The 27,274-nt window shown below is 44.4% G+C and overlaps 1 protein-coding gene across 1 annotated transcript; it reads right to left on the bottom strand.

Moving 5' to 3' along the window:
- Positions 1-337: 337 nt before the first annotated feature.
- LOC137522774 (myb/SANT-like DNA-binding domain-containing protein 4) lies at positions 338-26,194 on the bottom strand. The gene is made up of 4 exons (XM_068242849.1): positions 26,141-26,194; positions 25,772-25,851; positions 15,921-16,385; positions 338-2,726 (listed from the first exon to the last, which is right to left on the bottom strand). Coding segments are annotated over exons 1-4 (1,176 nt in total). The 5' UTR covers positions 26,143-26,194; the 3' UTR covers positions 338-2,097.
- Between the last annotated feature and the right edge of the window lie 1,080 nt (positions 26,195-27,274).

Here is a 27,274-nt window from a genome sequence, read left to right as displayed (position 1 = left end):
CCAGTACAGGCCCAATGTCTGACATACTATAGCTCAACACTTTGACATAAAGAGTCAGAATAAGACTGATGCTTTGATCGCCACAGGCTCCACCCTCCACCGCTGCGCCACGTTATCTAAATATTACACGAGTGCATTTGGGCTGCCTGCACCGTTGCTGGATGTAGTCTGGAACAGCTTTTGCTATGTGGATCAAAGTCCGAAACTTTGATCCTCTTCAGTACCATGCTGCGCTGGGTAATAATGTAATTATGCTGGTACCAGTGCTATGGGGCAGAGCTATAGCATGCCAGATTCCCCCCCCCCCCCCAATACCAGTGATGCTAGGCCACCCCCTTGCTCTACTGTGAGGAGGTAGAGACCTGACAGAATCAGAGTGGAAAAGGTCAACCACAGAACTGATGTCTAGCAAGATTACATTCTTAGCGTATTGGCCAGTTTAAACACATGACATAACAATGTTGTTTGTTTTTGGAGTGCAAATGTATGCTTAAAGAGACTATAACATAAAAAAACAAACATTTTACCAATCTTGTATTCAGAGAAAATTATAATACCTGGTCTGTTTCTTTTAATGCAGTATCCGAGCCCTGCTTTTGCCAACTTCCCATACATAGCTCTGCCCTCAGATAGAGGCATTCTCTCGGAGGTAGTGCCACATAAGCACCACAGCATTTCTCTGAAAGAGGGCGGGGCTATGCACTGGACGTTGACACACATGGGGTTTGGGACTGCATTTGTGGAAACAGACACGCAAGTCATAACTTTTTCTGAATATTAAGTGAAAAATAAACTTTTTACCAATCTTCTAGTCTCTGAGTTCAGCTTTGGGTGGAAGCATAAGTGGACAGTGCAGACAGGACAACTGAACACATATCAGGCCATAGTAAACACCTACACCTATCCCAAGGTAAATATCTCTCCATTTAAAAACCTTGTAGGTTTACTTGAGACCCTTTTACACTTGCCTTGTAAGTGTGTGTTGGGTTACTGGTTTACCGCAGGATAACCCAACAACAATGCAAGACAATAGAGCCTAGCACACTTGCCGCATTGAGCTGGAAGTGCCAAATCGGCTGCTAGTTACCATCGGACTTCCGAGGCAATGCAGCGGTGGCAGAAGTATTAAAAGTCAATGGCTGATGACGAAATTTTAAATAAGGTTGCAGTACGGAATGATGGGAATACGGCGGGGAAAGCCGGGAATACCAGTGACATACTTTCTGTCCAGCAGGGAGTTTGTTGAGGGGCGGCGCTATGCATATGACCATCGGAGGATTCTGCCGCAGGGTCATATGAATGACGTTTTGTGTGATGCGATTTTAACAGATCACTAAACAATTAAACTTCAATCACTGTCTGAAATATCTTCAGCTGGAGAGGGTTTCAAACCACTGACAATTTTCCCAGGCCCAAGTCAGAGAACAGAGCACAAGAGATACTAAAATAAGTCTCTAAGATTCCTATGGGACCCATGAGTAGCTGTCAGCACTATATATTTTTTTTTAAATGACAAAAAGAACTGGGTGAACTTTCTTGCCTGACGTTATACGACAACCGAGTTATGAAAGTAAGACTTAGTTGCCACCTACAGTATTTCTTTGAAGGATAACAGTATTCGGTTAAGTACACCTAACCCTTGGTCCTCAAAGCCTAAAAAAAAGTCATTTGGACCTTTCTACCTACAACATGCGGATCTTTGGTTCTTGGTACAGTGGCCTTCTGCGTCCAGTTCTGCCACATAATTAGGAAACAAAAGGCTGCTCTCAACTATCAACTATATAGATGACATGAGGTAGACCAGTGGGTGGGGCTTCTAGCATCATGGTCCTTATTCTCTATGGCGATGTTGGTATCTCCACCACCTGGTCAGCTTTAGAGCATTTATGCTGTCGATAGAAAACATGGCAAAGTGGAGTTGGGGTCCATAAACTTCTCCCTAAAAGCATATGATCAGCACCTTTAGAGGTAGGAGGAACATGTGACTTTTTTTCTTTGAATCTGGAGGAGCAAAAGGATGGCGGTACCTTCCTGCATCAAATTTACATGTCCTTATTATCCACATGTCATTTAGCTAGTAGCTCTTTTAGGCAAAAGTCATTTATCATTTTTCTTTCTTTTCTTCTGCGATGGGCCATGTGCAGTGGATGGATCCAGAGTCTTCCTCTGTGCTGACTTAGATACTTTATTTAAAGGGCTAGTTTCCCTGGTTAATGGAGAGCTTCCTTCCAGGTCTGAGTCATCACTATTCATTAGATCTTGCAGACGTTTTTCCTGAAGTTGGATTTTGATATCGTCTATCTTGTCATGGAGGCTTTTTATTGTACGTTCCAGAGCTCCATTCTGCTCATTAGATTTTTTCTGAATGGACATCATTGATTTTTGCAACTCAATAAAGTTAGTTTTTATAATACGATTTATTTTCTTCTGCATTTGCATGCTTGCGGAAACACTCTCCTGCATGCTCTTCAGAATCTCATTGGTTTGCTTTTGTTGGGCAATAATTTGGTCTAGCTCCGATTGTGGTAACTGCTGATGACAAGGCTGAGTGGATGTAGGCTCTTGCACAACTTGGGGCAACTTTGCTTTAGAGTAATTGGATGGCTGTCCTGACACTGCTTCAGAAGACTGTGGATGAGATTCCTCTTGAGGATGCTTTACTTGCATGCTCTCTATGGGAATCACTTCACATAGGCCATTATCATCATCCTCAGAATCCACTTTACCTAAGGAAAAATAAAGCAAAATCTTAAAATGCTTCTACTTAGTTAATACAATGAAACATTTCTATAAAATCAGTATTTATATGTTCATGTTCTGCACTATTAATTGCTTGAAGTTCCACACCTGATATTGAGGCCCCTTTCACAATGGTGCATTGCATTGGCCTATTTGGCAGCAGGCCAAAGCTACGCCAATGAAAGGCTTTGGAGCATTTCACACCTAGTGCGATGCATCCCGCCAGAAGTGCCCGATTCAATGCTGGAGCAACAGTGCATTGTTGAGCAACTTGTGCTGCTAACCGGAAGTCATTTAAAGAGACTCTGAAGCGAGAATAAATCTCGCTTCAGAACTCATAGTTGGCAGAGGCATGTGTGCCCCTGCTAAACCGCCGCTATCCCGCGGCTAAACAGGGGTCCCTTCACCCCCAAACCCACCCCCGCAAGACTTGGTCGCAGACTTGGTCGCTCCTGGAGGCAGGGCTAACGGCTGCAGCCCTGCCTCCAGTCGAGTCTATCAGCGGCGCATCGCCGCCTCTCCCCCGCCCCTCTCAGTGAAGGAAGACTGAGAGGGGCGGGGGAGAGGCGGAGATACGCGCTGACAGACGTGCGTGGGGCAGGGCTGCGGCGGTTAGCCCTGCCCCAACCAGGAAGCTCTCCCCCGCTGCACCGAGGGGATTTGGGGGTGAAGGGACCCCCGTTTAGCGGCGCGATAGCGGTAGTTTAGCAGGGGCACACATGCCCCTGCTATCTATGAGGTCTGAAGCGAGATTTATTCTCGCTTCAGACTCTCTAAGTCTATAGCGACACAGTTTTTTTATTTCTTGCAAATCGCATTGCGGAGCATGCGCAGAAGCATATTTTTGCAAGACACTTCTGCGTTATTCAAATTTAGGCCACAGGAAGTGAATGCTAGACAGCATCACTTCCTGCTTGGCCTGGAGGTTACGGCGCACTGCCACAGTAATCTCTATACTTTTTTTTTTTTTTGGTGCAGCGGTGCAATCAGCTGATCTGGAGGAGCAAAATCAGTCAATTGCAACTGCAGGTTAGCAGCGTGAACCCGGCCTGTGTCCATGCCCTATGGTATATGCATCCCTGCACCATCAATGTTTTTATTAGAATACAAAAAAATGTACAACATTCATAAAAAAATTATCAACATATCTTGAAAAGGAACAAATCTTTCCCATACAGGGGATAGTAAACATATACTGTATTTTTTGGACTATAAGACTCACTTTTTCTCCCCCAAAAGTGGGGGAAAAAAGTCACTGTAAGTGCAGCTAATAAGCAAAGAAACCTCCCCATTCACACACGAAAACCGTGTGCAGGAGTATGTGTAATTTTTTTCTGCTTCCAGAAGCTGCTCCACAGCAGAACACTCTCTGCTGCTATTCACGGGCTCGCACTCACATTGTGTTCGGAGACAAAAGGTGCCCCATGCTATCATTTTTGCAGGGGGGCCCTATCAAGTCTAGTTATGCCCCTGATCCACGTCCATATCCATGCACACATGCCTCTTTCTCATGCACAATGTCTTGCCAGGGCTAGACTAGGAGTGGAGAAATTCCTGATATGGAGCTCACGCCAGCATAGCATTTATGTGTTAAACCAGACTTTGCTAAGGTCAGTGACACAATGACTCCTCTGTTAGGGCTGTGATTCTCCAATGACAATGTCATGACAAATACTTGTCTTCTGTATTGCAACAACAAATCTGCACAATATTAAAGGGGCACTATGGCAAAAAAATGTAAAATTTAAAATATGTGCAAACATAGGCAAATAAGAAGTACGTTTTTTCCAGAGTAAAATGAGCCATAAATTACTTTTCTCCTATGTTGCTGTCACTTACAGTAGGTTGTTGAAATCTGACAGAAGTGACAGGTTTTGGACTAATCCATTTCGCCATAGGGGATTCTCAGCAAGGCTTTTATCCTATATAATAAAACCCCTGTGTCTCTGCATCCTGTCCCTGTGTGTGTGTGTCACTGCTACCAGACCTGACAGTTTTCTGTCTGTGAACCTCATTGCATTGTGGGAAATAGCAGCTTTTTCCAACTGCCAAGCAAGCAACATCTCCCTGTGTGCATATGCTGCAGACAGCGGTGAAGGACGGGCGAGTTGGACACATCTGTGCTCACATAGCTGGGTGAAAGGGGGAGGGGGGAGCGCCTGTAATATAGCGCCCATTTTTTAATGGGCAGGCTTTTTTTTTTACTAGTTCTTTATAAAGATATTCCCTAAAAAGGATTTAGGGCCCGTTCAGACTGCACGCGTTTCCAGCCGCGTTTTGGAAACGCGTGCAGGAGGCCGACACGCACGACATCAGACAGTACATAGAGTGCACTGTCTGATGTTCACACTGCATGCGTTCCGGACCTGTGCGATCCGGGAACGCATGCTGCACGCAGATTTTGCTAAAACGTGTGGCTGTCCCATTCACTTTTCAGTGATGGGATCAGCCACGCAACGCACACAAACGCGGATGGCGTGCGTTCGCATGCGTTGCGTTCCGCATGCGTGGCCATCCGCATTTGTGATGTGAATGGCCCCTCAAACAATGATGCTGGCCAGCTTCCCTGATCGCTACACAGTTTTTTGGCTGTTGGACAGAGCAACTGCCATTCACTAAGTGCTTTTAAAAATAAATAAATCCCTGAGAATCCCCTATGAAGAGATGGACTAGTCCAAAAAGGTGTCGCTTCTGTCAGATTTTTACTACCTACTGTAAGTGACAGCAACACAGGAGAAAAGTAAAGTAATTTATGCAGCGGTGGCTCCCGCTTCAGATTTTTGACAGACAGCCTTTCACCAGTAAATGCACATGACAGACGGCCAGTGTCCCCAGTATAGGTAGCCAGGCGTATAGTTGTCCCCAGTAAATGTAGCCAAGCGTATAGCTGTCCCCAGTATAGGTAGCCAAGCGTATAGCTGTCCCCAGTATAGGTAGCCAAGCGTATAGCTGTCCCCAGTATAGGTAGCCAGGCGTATAGGTGTCCCCAGTATAGGTATCCAGGTGTATAGCTGTCCCCTGTATATGTAGCCTGGGGTATATGTGCCCAGTATATGTAGCCAGGGATATATGTCCCCAGTATATGTAGCCAGGGATATATATCCCCAGTATATGTAGCCAGGGGTATATGCGCCCAGTATATGTAGCCAGGGATATATGTCCCCAGTATATGTAGCCAGGGATATATATCCCCAGTATATGTAGCCAGGGGTATATGCGCCCAGTATATGTAGCCAAGTGTATATGTGTCCCCAGTATATGTAACCAGGTGTATATGTGACCCCAGTATATGTAGCCAGGGGTTTATATGCCCAGTATATGTAGCCAGGGGTATATGTGCCTCCTGTATATGTAGCCAGGGGTATAGGTGCACCCTGTATATGTAGCCAGGGGTGTATGTGTCCCCCAGTATATGTAGCCAGGTGTATAGGTGCCCCCTGTAGATGTAGCCAGGGGTATATACTGTATGTCTCCAGTATATGTAGCCAGGGGTATAGGTGTCCCCTGTATATGTAGCCAGGTATACGTCCCCTGTATAGGTAGCCAGGTGTATAGTTGTCCCCAGTATAGGTAGGTAGGACTTACCGTGTCCCCAGTATAACCAGGTGTATAGATGTCCCCAGGAGGGGTGGAAGTGGAGAGAAGTGGGAGCGATAGGCACAGCGGTGGGGAAGGAGGGACGTATCCCTCCCCCTTCCCCAACCTTGGGGCTCCCCCTCTTTCCCCCCTCCAGATATCAGTGGCGGCAGAAGTCTTGCTCTCTGCCCAGCGCGGGAGAGAGAGATCATTTTACTCTGGAAAAAACCTACTTCTTCTTTGTCTATGTTTGCACATATTTTAAATTTTACAATTTTTCGCCATTTTGCCAATGATTGATTTTCTGCTGAATCTACACTGAGGAGTAGACTACATGGAATGTAAGTATGACTTGTGTATGCTTATTTTGACTTTTAATTTTCAGTTCAGGTTTTCTTTAACCACTTGAGGACCCACCCTTTACCCCCCCCCCCCCCTTAAGGACCAGCGCTGTTATTTGTGATCTGTGCTGGGTGGGCTCTACAGCCCCCAGCACAGATCAGGGTGCATCCAGAGCGATCAGATCGCCCCCCTTTTTCCCCCACTATGGGGATGATGTGCTGGGGGGGTCTGATCGCTCCTGCCTGCCGGTGTTGCGTGGGGGGGGGCACCTCAAAGCCCCCTCCGCGGCGAAATCCCCTCCCCTCCCTCTCCTACCTGGCCCCCCTGGTGTTCCGGGCTGCACAGGACGCTATCCGTCCTGTGCAGCCAGTGACAGGACGTCCCCTGTCACATGGCGGCGATCCCCGGCCGCTGATTGGCCGGGGATCGCCGATCTGCCTTACGGCGCTGCTGCGCAGCAGCGCCGTACAATGTAAACAAAGCGGAGTATTTCCGCTTGTGTTTACATTTAGCCTGCGAGCCGCCATCGGCGGCCCACAGGCTATTCACGGAGCCCCCTGCCGTGAATTGACAGGAAGCAGCCGCTCGCGCGAGCGGCTGCTTCCTGATTAATCAGCCTGCAGCTGGTGACGCAATACTGCGTCGCTGGTCCTGCAGCTGCCACTTTGCCGACGCACGGTATGAGTGCGCGGTCGGCAAGTGGTTAAGTAAGGCAAGTAAAAAAGCCTATCCTATCACGGATTCTGCAGCTAGTTAAGTAATGCAGGTATAAAAACCCTATCCATATCACGGATTCTGCAGCTAGTTAAGTAATGCAAGTATAAAAACCTATCCATGCCACTGATTCTGTGGGTACTTAAAGTGCACCTAAACTGAGAGGAATATCATACCTCCCAACATTTTAAAATTAGAAATCAGAACACAGGCCACACCCTAACCACACCCCCAAGTCACGCCTACCATAACGTTTTTTGAAAGATTTTTTTTTTTTTAATATTGATGCCCTTATATTTTTAAATAAATATATCCCTCATATACCCTGCCCGTGGGTGGGGCTAACTGTAATGTAGTTATACCAGCTAATGTAGTTACATAAAAAAAATATGAAGTAAATGCACATAATGACAGACAGTGTTTCCCCAGTAAACGCACATAATGAGAGACAGCTTTTCACCAGTAAATGCACATAATAAGAGACAGCTTTTCACCAGTAAATGCACATAATAAGAGACAGCTTTTCATCACTAAATACACATAATAAGAGACAGCTTTTCACCACTAAATGTATATAATAAGAGACAGCTTTTCACCAGTAAATGCACATAATAAGAGACAGCTTTTCACCACCAAATGCACATAATAAGAGACAGCTTTTCACCACTAAATGCACATAATGGCAAACAACCAGTTGTCCTCAGTATGTGTAGCCAGGGATATATGTGCCCAGTATATGTAGCCAGAGGTATATGTCCCCAGTATATGTAGCCAGGGATATATGTGCCCAGTATATGTAGCCAGAGGTATATGTTCCCAGTATATGTAGTCAGGGGTATATGTGCCCAGTATATGTAATCAGGGGGTATATGTCCCAGTAAATGTAGGCAGGGGTATATGTGCCCAGTATATGTAGCCAGGTGCATATGTCCCAGTATATATAGACAGGAGTATATGTGCCCAGTATATGTAGCCAGAGGTATATGTGCCCAGTATATGTAGCCAGAGGTATATGTAGCCAGGGGGATATGTGCCCAGTATATGTAGCCAGGGGGATATGTGCCAAGTATATGTAGCCATGGGGATATGTGCCCAGTATATGTAGCCAGGGGGATATGTTCCCAGTATATGTAACCAGGGGGATATGTTCCCAGTATATGTAACCAGGGGGATATGTTCCCAGTATATGTAGCCAGGGGGATATGTTCCCAGTATATGTAGCCAGGGGGATATGTTCCCAGTATATGTAGCCAGGGGGATATGTGCCCAGTATATGTAGCCAGGGGTCATATGTGCCCAGTATATATACCCCAGGCGGATATGTGCCCAGTATATATACCCAGGCGGATATGTGCCCAGTATATGTAGTCATGGGTATATGTTGCCAGTATATGTAGCCAGGGTGTATATGTCCCAGTATATAGGCAGGTGTATATGTAGCCAGTATATGTAGGCAGGTGTATATGTGCCCAGAATAGGTAGCCAGGTGTGTCCCCCTCCCCCCCCCCCCAGGAGGGGAGCAGCGCAGAGAAGAGGGAGAGCCGTGGGCAGCGGTGGAGAAAGGGGGAAATCTACCCCCTTCCCACACCTTAGGGTGCTCTCCCTCCCTCGCTGTCCCCCTCCGGAAACTAAGTGCGGTGGCTGGCAGAGGAGCGGAACTTACCTTCCGTTTCTCTGTCTTGTCTGGTCTCGTCGCCGGCGCGGGATGATTTGCCACTACTCTGGTCTGATCCAGACCAGAGCAGCGGCTGCAGAACCAGAATTTCCGGCTTGGAGCGACACGAAAGGTAAGTCCCGCCCGCTGCCAAGTGCCAAACGCCGCCACACTTCGTTTCGGAGGGGAGAGCATTCTAAGGTGATGGAAGGGAGGGGGGGGAGATGGCCCCCTTCTCCGCCGCTGCCCACAGCTTTCCCTCCACTGCACTGCTCCCCTCCTGTTATGGACGGCTGTCAATACTGACAGCCGCCTGGGACTTGGGGGCTCATACCGGGATAGCGGGAGAGCCCCCCCAAAATCGGGAGAGTCCAGACGAAAATGGGACGGTTGGGGACTATGGGAATATGGATGTTTCCTTTTAAACAATACCAGTTGCCTGGCAGTCCTGCTGATCTGCTGATTCAGTAGAGGCTGAATCACACACCTGAAACAAGCATGCAGCTAATCCAGTCTGACTTCAGTCAGAGCACCTGATCTGCATGCTTGTTCAGGGGCTGTGGCTAAAAGTATTAGAGACACAGGATCAGCAGGAGTCAGGCAACTAGTATTATTTTAAAAGGAAAAAAAAAAAACATATTCTTCTCAGTTTAGGTTCACTTTAACCTCCTTGCCGGTCCAATTCCCGCCGGCAAGGAGGCAGTGCAGCACTTTAAATTTTTTTTTTTTCAAAATCATGTAGCGAGCCCAGGGCTCGCTACATGATAGCCGCTGAGCGGCAGCAACCCCCCACCCACTCCGATCGCCTCCGGCGATCAGAGTAAGCAGGAAATCCCGTTCAGAACGGGATTTCCTGCAGGGCTTCCCCGGTCGCCATGGCGACGGGGCGGGATGATGTCATCGACATCATGGACGTCAGAGGGAATCCCGATCCACCCCTCAGCGCTTCCTGGCACTGATTGAGGTCTGGGGGGGCAGCTCAGTGCGGCGGGTAGCGGCGAATCGGTGGGTAGCTGCGGCGATCGTGTACCACACGCAGCTAGTCAAGTGTAGGAAAAAAAATTATGCAAATCGGCCCAGCGGGGCCTGAGCAATCCTCCTGCGCAGGTTACCCCGAGCTGAGCTCGGGATAACCGGCAAGAAAGTTAAGTAATGCAAGTAACAAAAACCTATCTTTGTCACTGATTCTGCAGCTAGTTAAGTAATGCAAGCAGAAAACCTATCACTGATTCTGCAGGTAGTTAAAGGATACCCGACGTGACATGTGACAAGAGATAGACATGTGTTTGTACAGTGCCTAGCACACAAATAACTATGCTTTTTTTTTTTTTATTGGTATGGATAGGTCGTTTACTTGCATTACATAAAGGATACCTGAAGTGACATGTGACATGATGATACACATGTGTATGTATAGTTCCTAGCACACAAATACAGTGGGTTGCAAAGGTATTCGGCCCCCTTGACGTTTTCCACATTTTGTCACATTACTGCCACAAACATGCATCAATTTGATTGGAATTCCACGTGAAAGACCAATACAAAGTGGTGTACATGTCAGATGTGGATCGAAAATCATACATCATTCCAAACATTTTTTACAAATAAATAACTGCAAAGTGGGGTGTGCGTAATTGTTCGGCCCCCTGAGTCAATACTTTGTAGCAGGCCCGTTTCTTGCCCCGTGCGGGGCGTGCGGCCGCCCGGGGCGCTGTTGGGAGGAGGGCGCTATAACGGAGGTGGGAGCCGGAGCCGCGGGGAGGGCAGCCTGACCTCTCCCTCCCTCTCCTCTCCCGGGAGCCCTCCGTGCTCCCCCCTCAGATGCAGAGTCCGTGAGCAGGCAGGGAAGCGCTGTTTACAGCTCACCTGCCTGGCTCCAAGCGCTGCTCTCTCGCCGCTGGTCTGTCTCCTCTCTCTGTATACGTACTGATACACGCTGCTTCCTGTAGCCGGAAGCAGCGTGTATCAGTACGTATACAGAGAGAGGAGACAGACCAGCGGCGAGAGAGCAGCGCTTGGAGCCAGGCAGGTGAGCTGTAAACAGCGCTTCCCTGCCTGCTCACGGACTCTGCATCTGAGGGGGGAGCACGGAGGGCGCCCGGGAGAGGAGAGGGAGGGCTGCCCTCCCCGCGGCTCCCCCCTCCATTATTGGGGACAGCTACCTATCTAACCTATCCTGGGGGCACCTACCTAATCTAACCTACGATGGGGGGCAGCTGCCTAATCTAACCTACGCTGGGGGGCACCTACCTATCTAACCTACACTGGGGGGCACCTACCTAATCTAACCTACACTGGGGGGCACCTACCTAATCTAACCTACACTGGGGGTCACCTACCTAATCTAACCTACACTGGGGGGCACCTACCTAATCTAACCTACACTGGGGGGCACCTACCTAATCTAACCTACACTGGGGGGTACCTACCTAATCTAACCTACGCTGGGGGGCAGCTACCTATCTCTAACCTATACTGGGGGGCACCTACCTAATCTAACCTACACTGGGGGGCACCTACCTAATCTAACCTACACTGGGGGGCACCTACCTAATCTAATCTAACCTACACTGGGGGGCAGCTACATAATCTAACCTACACGGGGGGGGGGGGGGGGGCAGCTACCTATCTAACCTACACCGGGGGGCAGCTACCTAATCTAACCTATACTGGGGGGAAGCTACCTATCTAACCTATACTGGGGGGCACCTACCTAACCTATACTGAGGGGCACCTACCTAACCTATACTGGGGGGGGCAGCTACCTAATCTAACCTATACTGGGGGGCACCTACCTATCTAACCTATACTGGGGGGGCAGCTACCTAATCTAACCTATACTGGGGGGCACCTGTCTAATCTAGCCTATACTAGGGGGCAGCTACCTAATTTAACCTGTACTGGGGGGCACCTACCTATCTAACCTACACTGAGGGGCACCTACCTATCTAACCTATACTGGGGGGGGGGCAGCTACCTAACCTATACTGGGGGGGCAGCTACCTATCTAACCTATACTGGGGGCACTTATCTAATCTGTATTGGGGGCACCTACCTAGCTAGCCTATACAGGTGGCAACTATACTGGCTACCTATATTGCAGGCACCTACCTAAATAACCTATACTGGGGGGCACCTACTTATCTAACCTATGCTGGGGGCAACTATTCTGGCTACTTATATTAGAGGCACCCACCTAGCTAACCTGTACTGGAGCACCTACCTATCTAACTTATACCGGGGGCGCCTGCCTATCTAACCTATACTGGGGGCAACTATACTGGCTACCTATACTGGAGGCACCTACCTGGCTAACCTATAGCGGGGGCAACTATACTGGCTCACCTATGCCTGGCTACCTATACTGGGATACCTATTCTTGGCTACCTATACTGGGGGACCTATACTAAGTGCAACTAGACTTGGCTAACCTATACTGCGGGCACCCATACCTTGCTCGGGGGGGTGCAATTTTTACACCCTCGCCCTGGGTAAATTTTAGCCTAGAAACTGCACTGCTTTGTAGAACCACCTTTTTGCTGCAATTACAGCTGCCAGTCTTTTAGGGTATGTCTCTACCAGCTTTGCACGTCTAGAGACTGAAAGTCTTGCCTATTCTTCTTTGCAAAACAGCTCCAGCTCAGTCAGATTAGATGGACAGCGTTTGTGAACAGCAGTTTTCAGATCTTGCCACAGATTCTCGATTGGATTTAGATCTGGACTTTGACTGGGCCATTCTAACACATAGATATGTTTTGTTTGAAACCATTCCATTGTTGCCGTGGCTTTATGTTTAGGGTCATTATCCTGCTGGAAGGTGAACCTCTGCCCCAGTCTCAAGTCTTTTGCAGTCTCCAAGAGGTTTTCTTCAAAGTTTGCCCTGTATTTGGCTCCATCCATCTTCCCATCAACTCTAACCAGCTTCTCTGTCCCTACTAAAGAGATGCACGCCCTGAGCATGATGCTGCCACCACCATATTTGACAGTGGGGATAGTGTGTTCGGAGTGATGTGCAGTGTTAGTTTTCCGCCACACATAGCGTTTTGCATTTTGGCCAAAAAAATCCATTTTGTTCTCATCTGACCAGAGCACTATCTTCCACATGGTTGCTGTGTCCCCCACATGGCTTGTGGCAAACTGCAAATGGGACTTCTTATGCTTTCTGTTAACAATGCCTTTCTTCTTGCCACTCTTCCATAAAGGCCAACTTTGTACAGTGCATGACTAATAGTTGTCCTATAGACAGTCTCCCATCTGAGCTGTAGATCTCTGCAGCTCGTCCAGAGTCACCATAGGCCTCTTGACTGCATTTCTGATCAGTGCTCTCCTTGTTCGGCCGGGGAGTTTAGGTGGATGGCCTTGTCATGGAAGGTTTACAGTTGTGCCATACTCCTTCCATTTCTGAATGATCGCTTGAACAGTGCTCCGTGGGATGTTCAAGGCTTTGGAAATCTTTTTGTAGCCTAAGCCCGCTTTAAATTTCTCAATAACTTGATCCCTGACCTGTCTGGTGTGTTCTTTGGACTTCACAGTGTTGTTGCTCCCAATATTCTCTTAGACAACCTCTGAGGCCCTCACAGAGCAGCTGTATTTGTACTGACAGATTACACACAGGTGCACTATAGTCATTATCACTCATCAGGCAATGTCTATAGGCAACTGACTGCACTCAGATCAAAGGGGGCCGAATAATTATGCACACACCACTTTGCAGTTATTTATTTGTAAAAAAGTGTTTGGAATCATGTATGATTTTCGTTCCACTTCTCACGTGTACACCAGTTTGTGTTGGTCTTTCATGTGGAATTCCAATAAAATTGATTCAGGTTTGTTGCAGTAATATGACAAAATGTGGAAAACTTCAAGGGGGCCGAATACTTTTGCAACCCACTGTAACTATGCTGTGTTTTTTTCTTTCTCTGTCTGAACAAGTTAAATATCAGGTATGTAAGTGGATGACTCAGTCCTGACTCAGACAGGAAGTGACTACAGTGTGACCGTCCCTCACTGATAAGAAATTCCCCTTTTTATCTCTTTCTTGCTCTCAGAAGCCGTTTTCTGCTAGGAGAGTGGTTTATTGTTGGAATTTTTTATCAGTGAGGGTCACACTGTAGTTACTTCCTGTCTGAGTCAGGACTGAGTCAGCCACTTACATAACTTGTATTTAACTCTTTAAGACATAGAAAGAAAAAAAGGAACACAGCATATTTATTTGTGTGCTAGGAACTATACATACACATGTCTATCATCATGTCACATGTCACTTCGTGTATCCTTTAAGTAATGCAACTAAACAACCTATCCATGCCAATAAAAAATAAATAATTTCGTAGCATTTCTCTCCAAAAGCATAATCAGTAGTAGCGTGTTGACCTTAGTCAACATAGCTAGGCAGTGTTTCCCCCTAAAAGAAACATGATTAGGCAGCACATTCCTCATACATATTTCAGAAGCATTTCACAGCAATAAGCAGAGGTCCCCCTCAAAGACAATTAGGTGGAGGATCACCTTTAACCCCCGAACATCAAGCCCTCCAGTCTGTAGCCCAGACTCATAGCGATCTCCATGATGTTCTCCTTACAGTATTTCCTGGTGTTCTAAATATCCCCCTCCCCATTACAGTATTCCCTAGTCTAGTGGCAGCCGTCCTTATAACGTTTTCCCTGGTCGTCTAGTGGGCCCCCTTCCCCTATACAGCATTCCCAGGTAGTCTAGTGATCTTTCCTCCCCTATACAGCATTCCCTGATAATCTAATGGTCCCTCTCATTCCATTATACAGCATTCCCTGGTGCCTTGTGCCCCCCCCCCCCCCCCCCTTTCATACAGTTCTCTGGTGTCTAGTGGCTCCCCTGCCTTACCTATACAGTTACCCCTGGTGTCTAGTTGCCCCCTCCCTCCCATTTACAGCTCCCTGGTGTCTAGTGCCCCCCATTCTCCCTCACCTATACAGATCCCTGGCGTCTAGTGCCTACCTTATACAGTTCCCCGGTGTATTTGAGTTTCCCTTCCCTCAATTCACACTATGCAGAGACCAGAAAAGGGAAGGTAAGCAATAATTCACCTCTCTCTCTCTCTCTCCATTCCAGCATTGCTCTACCAGCAGCACACCGTACTGCAATGACAGAATGGCATGATCTGAACTTTAGCCAACTCTCCTGGGCTGTCATTACAGCTCACTCAGTGTGCGGCTGTGATCACTCCACTGCTGCTGCTTTGCAATCAGGACACAAGGATGGAACCACGGAACCGTCCTGGCAAAACTGGGATGGTTGGGAAGCATGTGTAACACTGTCTGCCCCAAACACTTCTGTCAAAGCTTGTACATAAGTTAGAGAGACGTCCATATAACCTCTTCTGCAGTGGCGTAGCTAAGGAGCAGTGGGCCCCGATGCAAGTTTTACATGGGGCCCCCCAAGCACTCTATACATAACAATTGATACGGCGCACCAAAACCTGCCAAGGACAACTACAGTGTCAGAGGTGCAAGAAGGGGATGGGGAACAGTTTGTTAAGGATTACCACTATTCAAAGTATCTATAGAAGTGATTATTATGAGCGCAGGAACAATAGAGAGCTAATACTGTAGTCGACAGAGGGCCCTTCGGGGCCCCGATGCGGTCGCTACCTCTGCAACCCCTATTGCTACGCCCCTGCTCTTCTGTTTTAACATAACTGCATTGTGTAGAAGACATTTGCCCTGACCTGCCTTGAAACCTCTGTACATGCAGTAATTCCACACAGGAGATGTAAAACTAGAGGAGATCTTGTACAGGGTCATGGATACTCATTTAGCAGATGTTTAGACTGCTTTAAAAAAAAATAAACAGGCCATAGTTTTAGTGACTGTCATTTTGCAGGTTTAAGTAGGAGTGTATAGTCATACAGTATATTTACCTGTATCCCTAGATTCGTCAGAAACATGGATGACATCGGTGCTTTCTGTATCCCATTTGTAAAACCTAGCAACATTCAATTCCCTTTGGCTCAACATGTCTGTCCAAGGTTCCTCATTGCCATCCTCTGAGCTCTTCAGCTTTGCTGCTGCAACTTTTTTCTTAACTTTGACTTTGTAGTCACTCCATCTCTTCTTGCATTCCAGAAGGGTTCGCTTCATTCCACCTTTATCATTTACCTTCTGCACAGCAGTATCCCAGACTGCAGCTTTACTTGCAGCATTGAGTTTTTTAGATCCAAATAACTGCTCAATGTTTTGCAAAATTGTGTCTACAAGTGCATGGAGCTCTTGGTCAGTAAATCTAGCCCTCTTTTTCTTGGGTGTCTGTATGGAGAGCAGTCTGGTGCTTGTACTTGGAAACATGCTTTGGTCTTGATCTTCGGGACTGGCACACCTCTCTTCTCCTTTAACATATAGAACATTAGAGAACATAGTAATTATTATAGATATATTGTAAAGGATGTTGGATGTGTTTTTATTTAATTGATTCTAAAGCATGTCAATAATTCATCGTAAAGTAGCAAATAATGTTTCAGGTAAGTTTGCTATATTCCACTAAAGCAAGCCTGTGAGATAGTATGGAGAGGAAGTTAGAATACTTCCTTTGGTTGAGGGAAGATTCTGGGTCCCATAGAGCAGAGTCCCCCAACCCTGTCCTCAAAGGTGCCAAATAGAAAAATCTATTTAGCATAGGGAGCCTCCTTAGGCTCCCTATGCTAAATTGATTTTTCTATTTGCTACTGTTATTGGCCTGAGGAAGCCGGCTCAGACCCACGAAACGCGTTGCCTGTGCTAAATAAAATCTTTTATTAAGATTTTGTTGTCATTGACGTAAGCTACCTCGTTTCCTTTTCAATTTTAAACTGCTTTTTAAAGTTTTAATCTACCAGGGCGCCTCTTTCCCCAAATTGTGCATACTATATATCCCCGTACACATCTTGTTCGAGGGCTGGTGACAGAACACACATGGTTCCACCATGGTGGACATCTGTCTTCCATATTTAGTGACTCAAATTAATGGAGCATTTTAATAAAGAGAAAAGAGCCCACAGCATGTTCACCGCCTCACTAAGGGTAAATAATTCAAAATATGTACCACTAGTACAGGCCACACTATTTGCTAATACAGTACTACTATGCAAAACTCAAAATAAACAAAGAGAAAATAAAACACAAAAATAATGAAATAGGCTACAGAAAGCAGTGAGCATACAGACAGGTCAAGAACCAGAAGGACAATTTTAGCAATTCCTAATTCAAAATCAGAAAAAATAGTAGGAACTAAACCTAAAGAAAAAAAAGACATTTGGATCGGTAGTGTGTAAAAGTTCCTAACAGAATTAATAATATTATTATTATTTTATTATTATTATGGGCTAATTGTGTTTCCTTTTACTCCACCATTAAAATTGTGGCATGGTTCTCCAAAGTTTTAGTATAATGATCCTGACATGGCCAGAAAAGAGAAAAAAAATTACAAAAAGATAATTGCTGAATTCTGCCTTGCAACAAATTCATTTCCATGGACTTTCATAAGATCACCAGATGCTGCACTGCTTCCACCTTCAACCCCTCTGCATTAATCACTAGCCTCAGTGTGGTGAAAGTGGAAATACATGTCTTTAGGTGGCCACACACCATACAATTTTTTAAAATATCTTTTCAATTCAAGAATTACAATCATTTTTTTCTGATTGATTGTAACATTTCAAAATCTGACCAATGCATCACACACCTACGTTAAATTTTTCTCCAATTATGAAAAAAATGATTGAAAACTCAGAAAAAAATTGCTTAGGTCTGTACATCAAAAAATCTACCACACACCATACAAATTTTGATAAAAATTGATCAGAAAAATCCAACACTCTCGATCTTCTTTAATTGAATAAAAACAAGAAATTCTTCAATGAATGAAAAAAAACCCTCAATTTTTCTAGTTGAATACATTTTCACAGTCCATCACACACACCATACAATTCTTGATAAAATTAGGCTGAATTTTCCAACATGTTCAATCTCAAAATAAATAAATAAATCAGAAAAAAACAGGAAATTCAATCGCATTTCTCGATTGAAAACAAAAAAAAAAGCTTTCGATTTTTCGGGACAACTGATCATATTTATCAAATTGGTGAAAAATTGGATCTTTTAATGGTATGGTGTGTGGCCACCTTTAGTGTTAATGTTCCAGAGACCCACAACAATGTCACTGTCACATTCTGCAAGCCTTGAAGTGCAGTTTCCCAAACAACATGCTGCTCTGATGAGAATGTTACTAATGGCCATTCCATATCTCCATATCGGTGGGGTGGGTACTAGACTTTAAAGAGACACTGAAGCGAAAAAAAAAATTATGATATGATTTGTATGTGTAGTACAGCTAAGAAATAAAACATTAAGATCAGATACATCAGTCTAATTGTTTCCAGTACAGGAAGAGTTGAGAAACTCCAGTTGTTATCTCTATGCAAACAAGCCATTAAGCTCTCCGACTAATGCTGGGAATACACGGTTCGTTTTTGCCTTCGTTTAAACCTTCGATTCGTTCGGTAAACGAATCGAGTGTTGAAAACGTATGTGAAAATAGTCATAATCTCATTATAGTTTCGATTAATAGACCCCAAAAACGAACGACTAGTGATCGAACATGTTTGATATTATCTCTCTTTATCCATCTAATCGAGCCATTGGTAGGCTTGATGGCTGTTCAGATCGATTATATATTCGTTTATGCTAGTCCGTCCCTGTAAAAAGGGATTTTCGTTTCGTTTCTTTGCAGCCTTCGATCATTGGAAAAACGAAACCATCAGAATCGAAAAAAACGAAACCGTGGGTGGTGATATTAACCGTATGATCGATTATTTCGGGATCGAGAAGGACAAAAGGCACAATCGAAACGAAGGTTTAAACGAAGGCAAAAACGAACCGTGTATTCCCAGCATAAGTTAGTCGTGGAGAGGGCTGTTATCTGACTTTTATTATCTCAACTGTAAGTGAACTGTTTACTTTTTCTCTGCCAGAGGAGAGGTCATTACTTCACAGGCTGCTCTGAAAGAATAATTTTGAATGCTGAGTGTTGTGTAATCTGCGCATATTATAGAATGATGCAATGTTAGAAAAAAAACACTATATACCTGAAAATAAAAGTATGAGAATATTTTCTTTGCTGCTAATCTTCTAGTAATTATTCATAGTCCACAACCAATTCATTATATCATATTTTTTTTCCGCTTCACTGTCTCTTTAAGGCCATTCTTAACTTACAATTGGCCAATGAGTAGGCCAATTGTACCACTTCCATGTAGTATAAGGGCCAACAGATTTTGAATTGTATGAACAGATTGTGTAGGTAAATTCTCATACTACATATAGTTGGAAAAATTGGGCAGTGATTGGCCAAACAAATTTGGACGTGTGTACGCACCTTACTGGAGCACCTACGCCACATTGAGGATGGTGATGAGGAAAAAAGCCAGTTGGCAGCACATTATGCTGAGGTACATGGGGGCAGCCTAGAAGGCACGGTAGTTAAGGGGCTCTATAGGCTAAATGTGTCGGCCCGAAGAGGCGACTATGTTGATTTGCTTTACTGTAAGGAGGCCATGTGGATATAGAAGCTGAGGACTTTGTATCCGCATGGCCTCAACAGAGACTTGGACCTAAAGGCTTTCCTGCGTTTGGAAGCATATAGATAGATATCATTGGGTATGAGCTGCAAGGTATGCATGCACTGTGTTGACTGACATGTGGCGCTTTGTGGAATCCCCTCTGTATGCCAGTTCCTTGTGAAAGTTTCCAATATAATAGAAATGAAATGAATCTAAAAGAAAGAAAAAATATCGTTCTGTTGCAAGGACGAAAAGCCTGTTTGCGGCCTCTGCTGACTTTTCCTATTGTCTCATTGCCATCTAGTGGCAGCTTTGAACAATGTGTTAGTCTCTTGAAAAAAGTTCCTTGCTTTAAATGCAATATATCCCAGGCCCTATCAGAATGGAGATGGGAGGAGACGACACTGAACATAAGAAAAGCGTAGAACGGAGTGACGTCACACCCTAAAGAAACGCCCCAAGCGGCGTGAAACGCGTCGGTGGGCGGAGCTATACCACGTCTGGCCAGGACTGGAAACTCTACGTACTGTACAGGACGCCTGAGATGCTGAAGACGCTGAAGCGAGGAGGAAAGGTGACAGCGGAGACCCGGTGAGCAAGCAGGCTGGACGCAGCTGCCAAAGGGCCCGCACACCGCCGCTCAGCGTGAACCCCTCAGATAGCCACAGCCTTCAGACAGCCATCCGAGACGAACTGAAACCAGAGGGAGTGGGGAGATAATTGTCCATTGCCATTCGGTGGCAATACCGGACTGCCTTTAGCTGCTATGCTTACTTTTTGACAAATAAGAAAACTGCTTGCTATTCCCTGCTTTAAAGCTATCCTGCACTAATACCTGCCTAATATCTGCTTATTATTGCAAACTGAACTGGACTTTAAATACGCTTCTTGGGATCTAGCATTTTGACTATGCAAACAGCTTAGGACTACCAAAAAACTGATCAGTCAACCTATATATATATATATATATCATATAGTGCACTAGACAGCCTGGTGGTACCACCCTAGATCAAGTTTGTCAATTTCTGGTATGTCTGTGTGTATGTACGTATGAATGGTTCCTCAAATGTAAAAGCTGGCCAGCAAAGTGGATTATATAGCTCCGCAATGTGTTTACTGGTTTTATCTGTTCCCTATTCCCCTACATTCCCTATCCCCAACTATTTTAGCATTTGATAACTCATAAAATAAAGATTTTGATAAATTTTGAGAAATACATGTGAGACCATTAATTTATTATTATATATATCGTATAGACTGGTTGTGTATTGAAGTGCAGTGCTGCAATTTTTGCATATAGTACTCTAGGGGACTGTGAGTCCACAGAAAATAGATGCTGCAGCACGCACTGCCATGCAGATCCATGAGGTCTAGTCACCTCTACTATTAAGATTTGTAACTACGGGATAGATTGTCCTATTTTCTGCAATTGAGAGTTCACCTTTTAGATATAGTTGAGATATCTGTTTCTCATTGGTGTCGTCTATTGCCCAAAACCCACCTATATATCTACCTAATTAACCCTTCCTTCCCCCCTCCCCCTTTTTCCCTCAAAACTGAATGACTATGGCTTATTGCATTAGTGAAGATCTTGATGAAGAAATCAGAGCTTCATTTAATGAAAACAATCTAACAGATAGATCAGGTTTTCAAGAGCTTAGAGGCCATTTTCAAATACATAAAAATTTGCTGGTTAAACAACTTAAAAGAAAGTGGAATCTGTCACTACTAGATTCATATTCCAAAGCTAAAGTCATACCGGAGGGTATCCTAGAACGCATTATCCCAGCAGAAAATTTACATACTGAAAGATTTATAGGAAAATGGAAAACCAGTGCCCTGAAGAGGGGGTTAGAAATCTTAGAACTCTTTGCTGAGGAGGAGACACAGCAATTGAGGGAAATCACTTTGGAGGTACAGGAAAGTGTGAAGGTACTGAATATGTTTCAAGGCAATGAGCACTTTCCCTCCTTCAATGAACAATTAAAAAAATCAAATTCAAAAAAATCAAAGTGAAATTAAAAAAGACAAACAGGCAAAATTTGCCAAAGATCTAGCAAACTGGGATATAGATGAAGCGTTGGATCCCTCCCTGAGACTTTTAAAGAAAAGGAATAGAAATCAGAGGCGAAGAGATAGAAGATCTTCAGGAGAGGGCTCAGGTGGAGAAACTGATACCTCTATAGCATCAGGAGCCAGCTCGAGGAAAAATGTCACTTTTTTAGGCGAAGACCACCCATAAAGGAGACAGAGGGGAAGGGGATGGGGAACTACTCGCAGAGGAAGGGGAGGAAGATAAAGGCGGGGAAAAGGGAGATGGGAAGGAGCGAGTTACGAAGAGGAGGATGAAAACTATCAAGAGAGGCAGAACAGACAGGAAGAGAGAGGTATGAAGACACGGAGCCAAGACAGTCAGGGAGTAAAGTAATTAATACAAATATGGTTATAAATCTCTCTGATTTCCAGTTGAATGACAGCCACTTGTCAGTTTTGAATAAAGGGTTGTCATTCTCTCCCCAAATAGGAGGTGATCCTTTTGAAATTTATAAGGACCTAACCTTGTTCTTGCGCAAAGTGGCATTCAGACTGTGGCATCAAGAGGGGGAAGACACTCTAGAAGAAATGGAAGGCGGAGATGATACTAATTCCCAATTAGATATCAATGATCAAAAGGTACTAACAGATCTAATTGAGCTCTGTGAAAACAAAGAGAATAGTGAGGAAGATGAAAGTAATCACTTAAATGAATATGTAGAAGAACCTCTGAGCTTTTCCTGTGAACCCTCCTCAGACCTACTTTCTCCAACTAGACTACGTAAAAAATCAATAAAAATGCCCCCTCTGTCTAAAAACAAATATCAGTATTTTTGGAAACTATTAAACAAGATCTAGATAGATTTGACTGGACTAAGAATGTGCAAAAATCTAACTTGACGAAAAAAGAAAGACAAGCCTTAACTACAACAAGCAAAAGATCTGGTGATAAAACCAGGAGATAAAGGTGGCAACATAGTCCTCCTCAAAGAGGGAGACTATGTTGCGGAAATAAAAAGACAACTAAAAGATAAAACGACTTATTGTAAACTAGAAGGTAATCCATTTGCATACATTGTCCAAAGGGTCAATGACTTGGTGGACGATGCGTGGAATAACCAGGTAATTACTGAGGTCGAGAGAGAATATATGAGGGTAGAGTCCTTTAACATTCCAGCTTTCTACATCATTCCCAAAATTCATAAAAATCCTAGCAAACCACCTGGACGGCCCATTGTGGCCGGAATAGGAGGACCAACAGAAAGGTTGGGCAAATATATACACGAACGTCTGAAGCCATTGGTAAAAAAACTCCCTTCCTTTGTGCTGGACACAAAGAGCCTTTTGGGAGAATTGGACAAATTTATTTGTCCCCCTGGGTCCCTCCTTGTCGGGATTGACGTGGAATCATTATACACGTCGATTCCCCATGGGGAGGGACTCAGGGCAGTCAGTTTCTTCCTTGAGGCATTCTATTCGGAAGCTGATTTAACCAATCACTTTGTGATTGATGCAATGGAGCTAATACTCAATTACAATTGTTTTTTGTTTGACGGTGGTTATTACAGACAGACCAGGGGCACGTCTATGGGGGCGGCGTGTGCTCCAGCATACGCCTGTCTCCATCTGGGCCTATGGGAACATCAAGAGGTCTATAGGGATGAGGGCTATCGAGCACATGCCGCCCTCTGGCTTCGCTATATAGATGACGTGTTCCTGGTCTGGACAGGCACTGAAGAGGAATTGGTTAAATTCCTTGAACGATTAAACAAAAATGATAAAAATATTAAATTGACTTACACTGTTAGTGATCAATCCTTGACATTCCTAGATCTAAGGGTGACAGTACAAAACAACAAATTAATGACCTCAACCTACAGAAAACCGATTGAGGGAAACAGCCTGCTACATGCCTCTAGCCACCATCCTCCCTCTCTAATTAAAGGCACACCTTACGGACAATTCGTACGTCTACGTCGCAATTGCTCAACAGATGAACTGTTTAAGCGTGAAGCACGCGAGCTGTATCAAAGATTCCGTGAAAGGGGCTATTCTCATAGAACACTTCGAAGGGCCCTTAAAAGAGCCTGGAATCTGACTAGATATTCCCTGATCCAACCCCCACTAGTGAAAAAAGATAAAGATGAAAATGACCAGTTCATTAGGATGGTGTCTAGATATGGGTCGCATTGGGAAGACTTTAGAGAAATGCTGACAAAAAACTGGGGGATTCTTACCTCATCCCCAGAAATAGCGCAAATTATAGGTCCTAGACCACTATTGACTGCACGACGGGCACAAAATCTAAAGGACAAACTGGTCCATAGTGAATATGTGAGAGACAATACCACTTGGTTAAACAAGATGACTCCCAATGGGACCTATAGATGTGGGAAGTGTAGACTGTGTCCATTCATTAGTAGACATGACAACAAGACTTTCACTAACAGCTCTGAGACAAAAACCTATGAAATAAGATCACATATAAATTGCCAAACCAAAAGAGTAATCTATATGATTGAATGTCCCTGCAAACTTAAATATGTAGGAAAAACCAAAAGAATGTTAAAAGAGAGGGTACTGGAGCACCTACGCCACATTGAGAATGGTGATGAGGAAAAAAGCCAGTTGGCAGCACATTATGCTGAGGTACATGGGGGCAGCCTAGAGGGCACAGTGGTGAAGGGGCTCTATAGGCTAAATGTGTCGTCCCGAAGAGGCGACTATGATGATTTGCTTTACTGTAAGGAGGCCATGTGGATATATAAGCTGAGACCTTTGTATCCGCATGGCCTCAACAGAGACTTGGACCTAAAGGCTTTCCTGCGTTTGGAAGCATATAGATAGATATTTCTGATATCATTGGGTATGAGCTGCAAGGTATGCATGCACTGTGTTGACTGACATGTGGCGCTTTGTGGAATCCCCTCTGTATGCCAGTTCCTTGTGAAAGTTTCCAATATAATAGAAATGAAATGAATCTAAAAGAAAGAAAAAATATCGTTCTGTTGCAAGGACGAAAAGCCTGTTTGCGGCCTCTGCTGACTTTTCCTTAATTTGTCTCATTGCCATCTAGTGGCAGCTTTGAACAATGTGTTACTCTCTTGAAAAAAGTTCCTTGCTTTAAATGCAATATATTCCAGGCCCTATCAGAATGGAGATGGGAGGAGACGACACTGAACATAAGAGAAGCGTAGAACGGAGTGACGTCACACCCTGGGGAAACGCCCCAAGCGGCGTGAAACGCGTCGGTGGGCGGAGCTATACCACGTCTGGCCAGGACTGGAAACTCTACGTACTGTACAGGACGCCTGAGATGCTGAAGACGCTGAAGCGAGGAGGAAAGGTGACAGCGGAGACCCGGTGAGCAAGCAGGCTGGACGCAGCCGCCAAAGGGCCCGCACACCGCCGCTCAGCGTGAACCCCTCAGATAGCCACAGCCTTCAGACAGCCGTCCGAGACGATCTGAAACCAGAGGGAGTGGGGAGATAATTGTCCATTGCCATTCGGTGGCAATACCGGACTGCCTTTAGCTGCTATGCTTACTTTTTGACAAATAAGAAAACTGCTTGCTATTCTCTGCTTTAAAGCTATCCTGCACTAATACCTGCCTAATATCTGCTTATTATTGCAAACTGAACTGGACTTTAAATACGCTTCTTGGGATCTAGCATTTTGACTATGCAAACAGCTTAGGACTACCAAAAAACTGATCAGTCAACCTATATATATATATATATATCATATAGTGCACTAGACAGCCTGGTGGTACCACCCTAGATCAAGTTTGTCAATTTCTGGTATGTCTGTGTGTATGTACGTATGAATGGTTCCTCAAATGTAAAAGCTGGCCAGCAAAGTGGATTATATAGCTCCGCAATGTGTTTACTGGTTTTATCTGTTCCCTATTCCCCTACATTCCCTATCCCCAACTATTTTAGCATTTGATAACTCATAAAATAAAGATTTTGATAAATTTTGAGAAATACATGTGAGACCATTAATTCATTATTATATATAGTGTGTACGCACCTTAGTCTGTTTTATATCAGCTTTTCAATGAACGGTGTAACACTTCAGACTAATGTGATTATATGACATAAAAGTATCACCAGCTATACCATAGCACATGAGAGACACAATACCTCTGTTTCTGTGCGGGGTTGAAGGGAAGAAATCTGTGATTTTCCCAGGCTTGCGATGGAAAGGTTCAGGGGATCGATTCCTTGAGAGAAATGAAACCAGTGGGTTAATTTCCGGAAAGAATACTGTAGAGCTCTGTAGCACTAGAATTCACAATGGTTACGCTGCATATCATCGGTTTCAGTTTTCACTTTGAATAAAAATGTGCTTTATGAAACTAGTCAGCAATCTAGTATTTATTATATATGTTGATTTCTTTACTTCAGAGCAGGCATGCATAAAAACACAGTATAAGCTCTGATTTCCAAGAAGATGAACCTATAAATGTAAATATTGCCATTGAACTAAAAAGCTTTCCCAAAATAACTTACATTTGTTCTCTTCATGAAGATCGAGGAAAACAGGACTGTTAGTTTCGTTTTCCTCTGCAGTGAGTCATAGGTGTGGCCTGGGTGTCACTGCCTGTATACGCCTATCTGGGCAGAGTTTCTCTGTGCACATACTATGCTGATTAACATTTATCCGTAGGCAGAAAAGAGCTCTCAAGCCCCACAGTAAGAAAACATAAGGCACTAGATTACAATTGTATACGGGTTTCAGCTTTCTAATGTACCAATATTGGGTCCCAGCATTAAAGGGAACCTGAAGCGAGAGGGATATGGAGGCAGATATATATATATATATATATATATATATATATATATATATATATATATATATATATATATATATATATATATATATATATATATATATATATATATATATATATATATATATACAGTGGGTTGCAAAAGTATTCAGCCCCCTTGAAGTTTTCCACATTTTGTCACATTACTGCTACACACATGAATCAATGTTATTGGAATTCCACGTGAAAGACCAATACAAAGTGGTGTAAACGTGAGAAGTGGAAAGAAAATCATGCATGATTCCAAACATTTTTTACAAATAAATAACTGCAAAGTGGTGTGTGCATAATTATTCGGCCCCCTTTGATCTGAGTGCAGTCAGTTGCCCATAGACATTGCCTGATGAGTGCTAATGACTAAATAGAGTACACCTGAGTGTAATCTAATGTCAGTACAAATACAGCTGCTCTGTGAGGGCCTCAGAGGTTGTCTAAGAGAATATTGGGAGCAACAACACCATGAAGTCCAAAGAACACACCAGACAGGTCAGGGATCAAGTTATTGAGAAATTTAAAGCAGGCTTAGGCTACAAAAAGATTTCCAAAGCCTTGAACATCCCACAGTTCAAGCGATCATTCAGAAATGGAAGGAGTATGGCACAACTGTAAACCTACCAAGACAAGGCCGTCCACCTAAACTCACAGGCCGAACAAGGAGAGCGCTGATCAGAAATGCAGTCAAGAGGCCCATGGTGACTCTGGACGAGCAACAGAGATCTACAGCTCAGGTGGGGGAATCTGTTCATAGGACAACTATTAGTCATGCACTGTACAAAGTTGGTCTTTATGGAAGAGTGGCAAGAAGAAAGCCATT

This window comes from Hyperolius riggenbachi, chromosome 6, assembly GCF_040937935.1.
Source record: "Hyperolius riggenbachi isolate aHypRig1 chromosome 6, aHypRig1.pri, whole genome shotgun sequence".
NCBI lineage: Eukaryota > Metazoa > Chordata > Amphibia > Anura > Hyperoliidae > Hyperolius > Hyperolius riggenbachi.
Note: the sequence above shows the minus strand (reverse complement) of the source record. Positions and strands in the feature narration are given on the sequence as shown.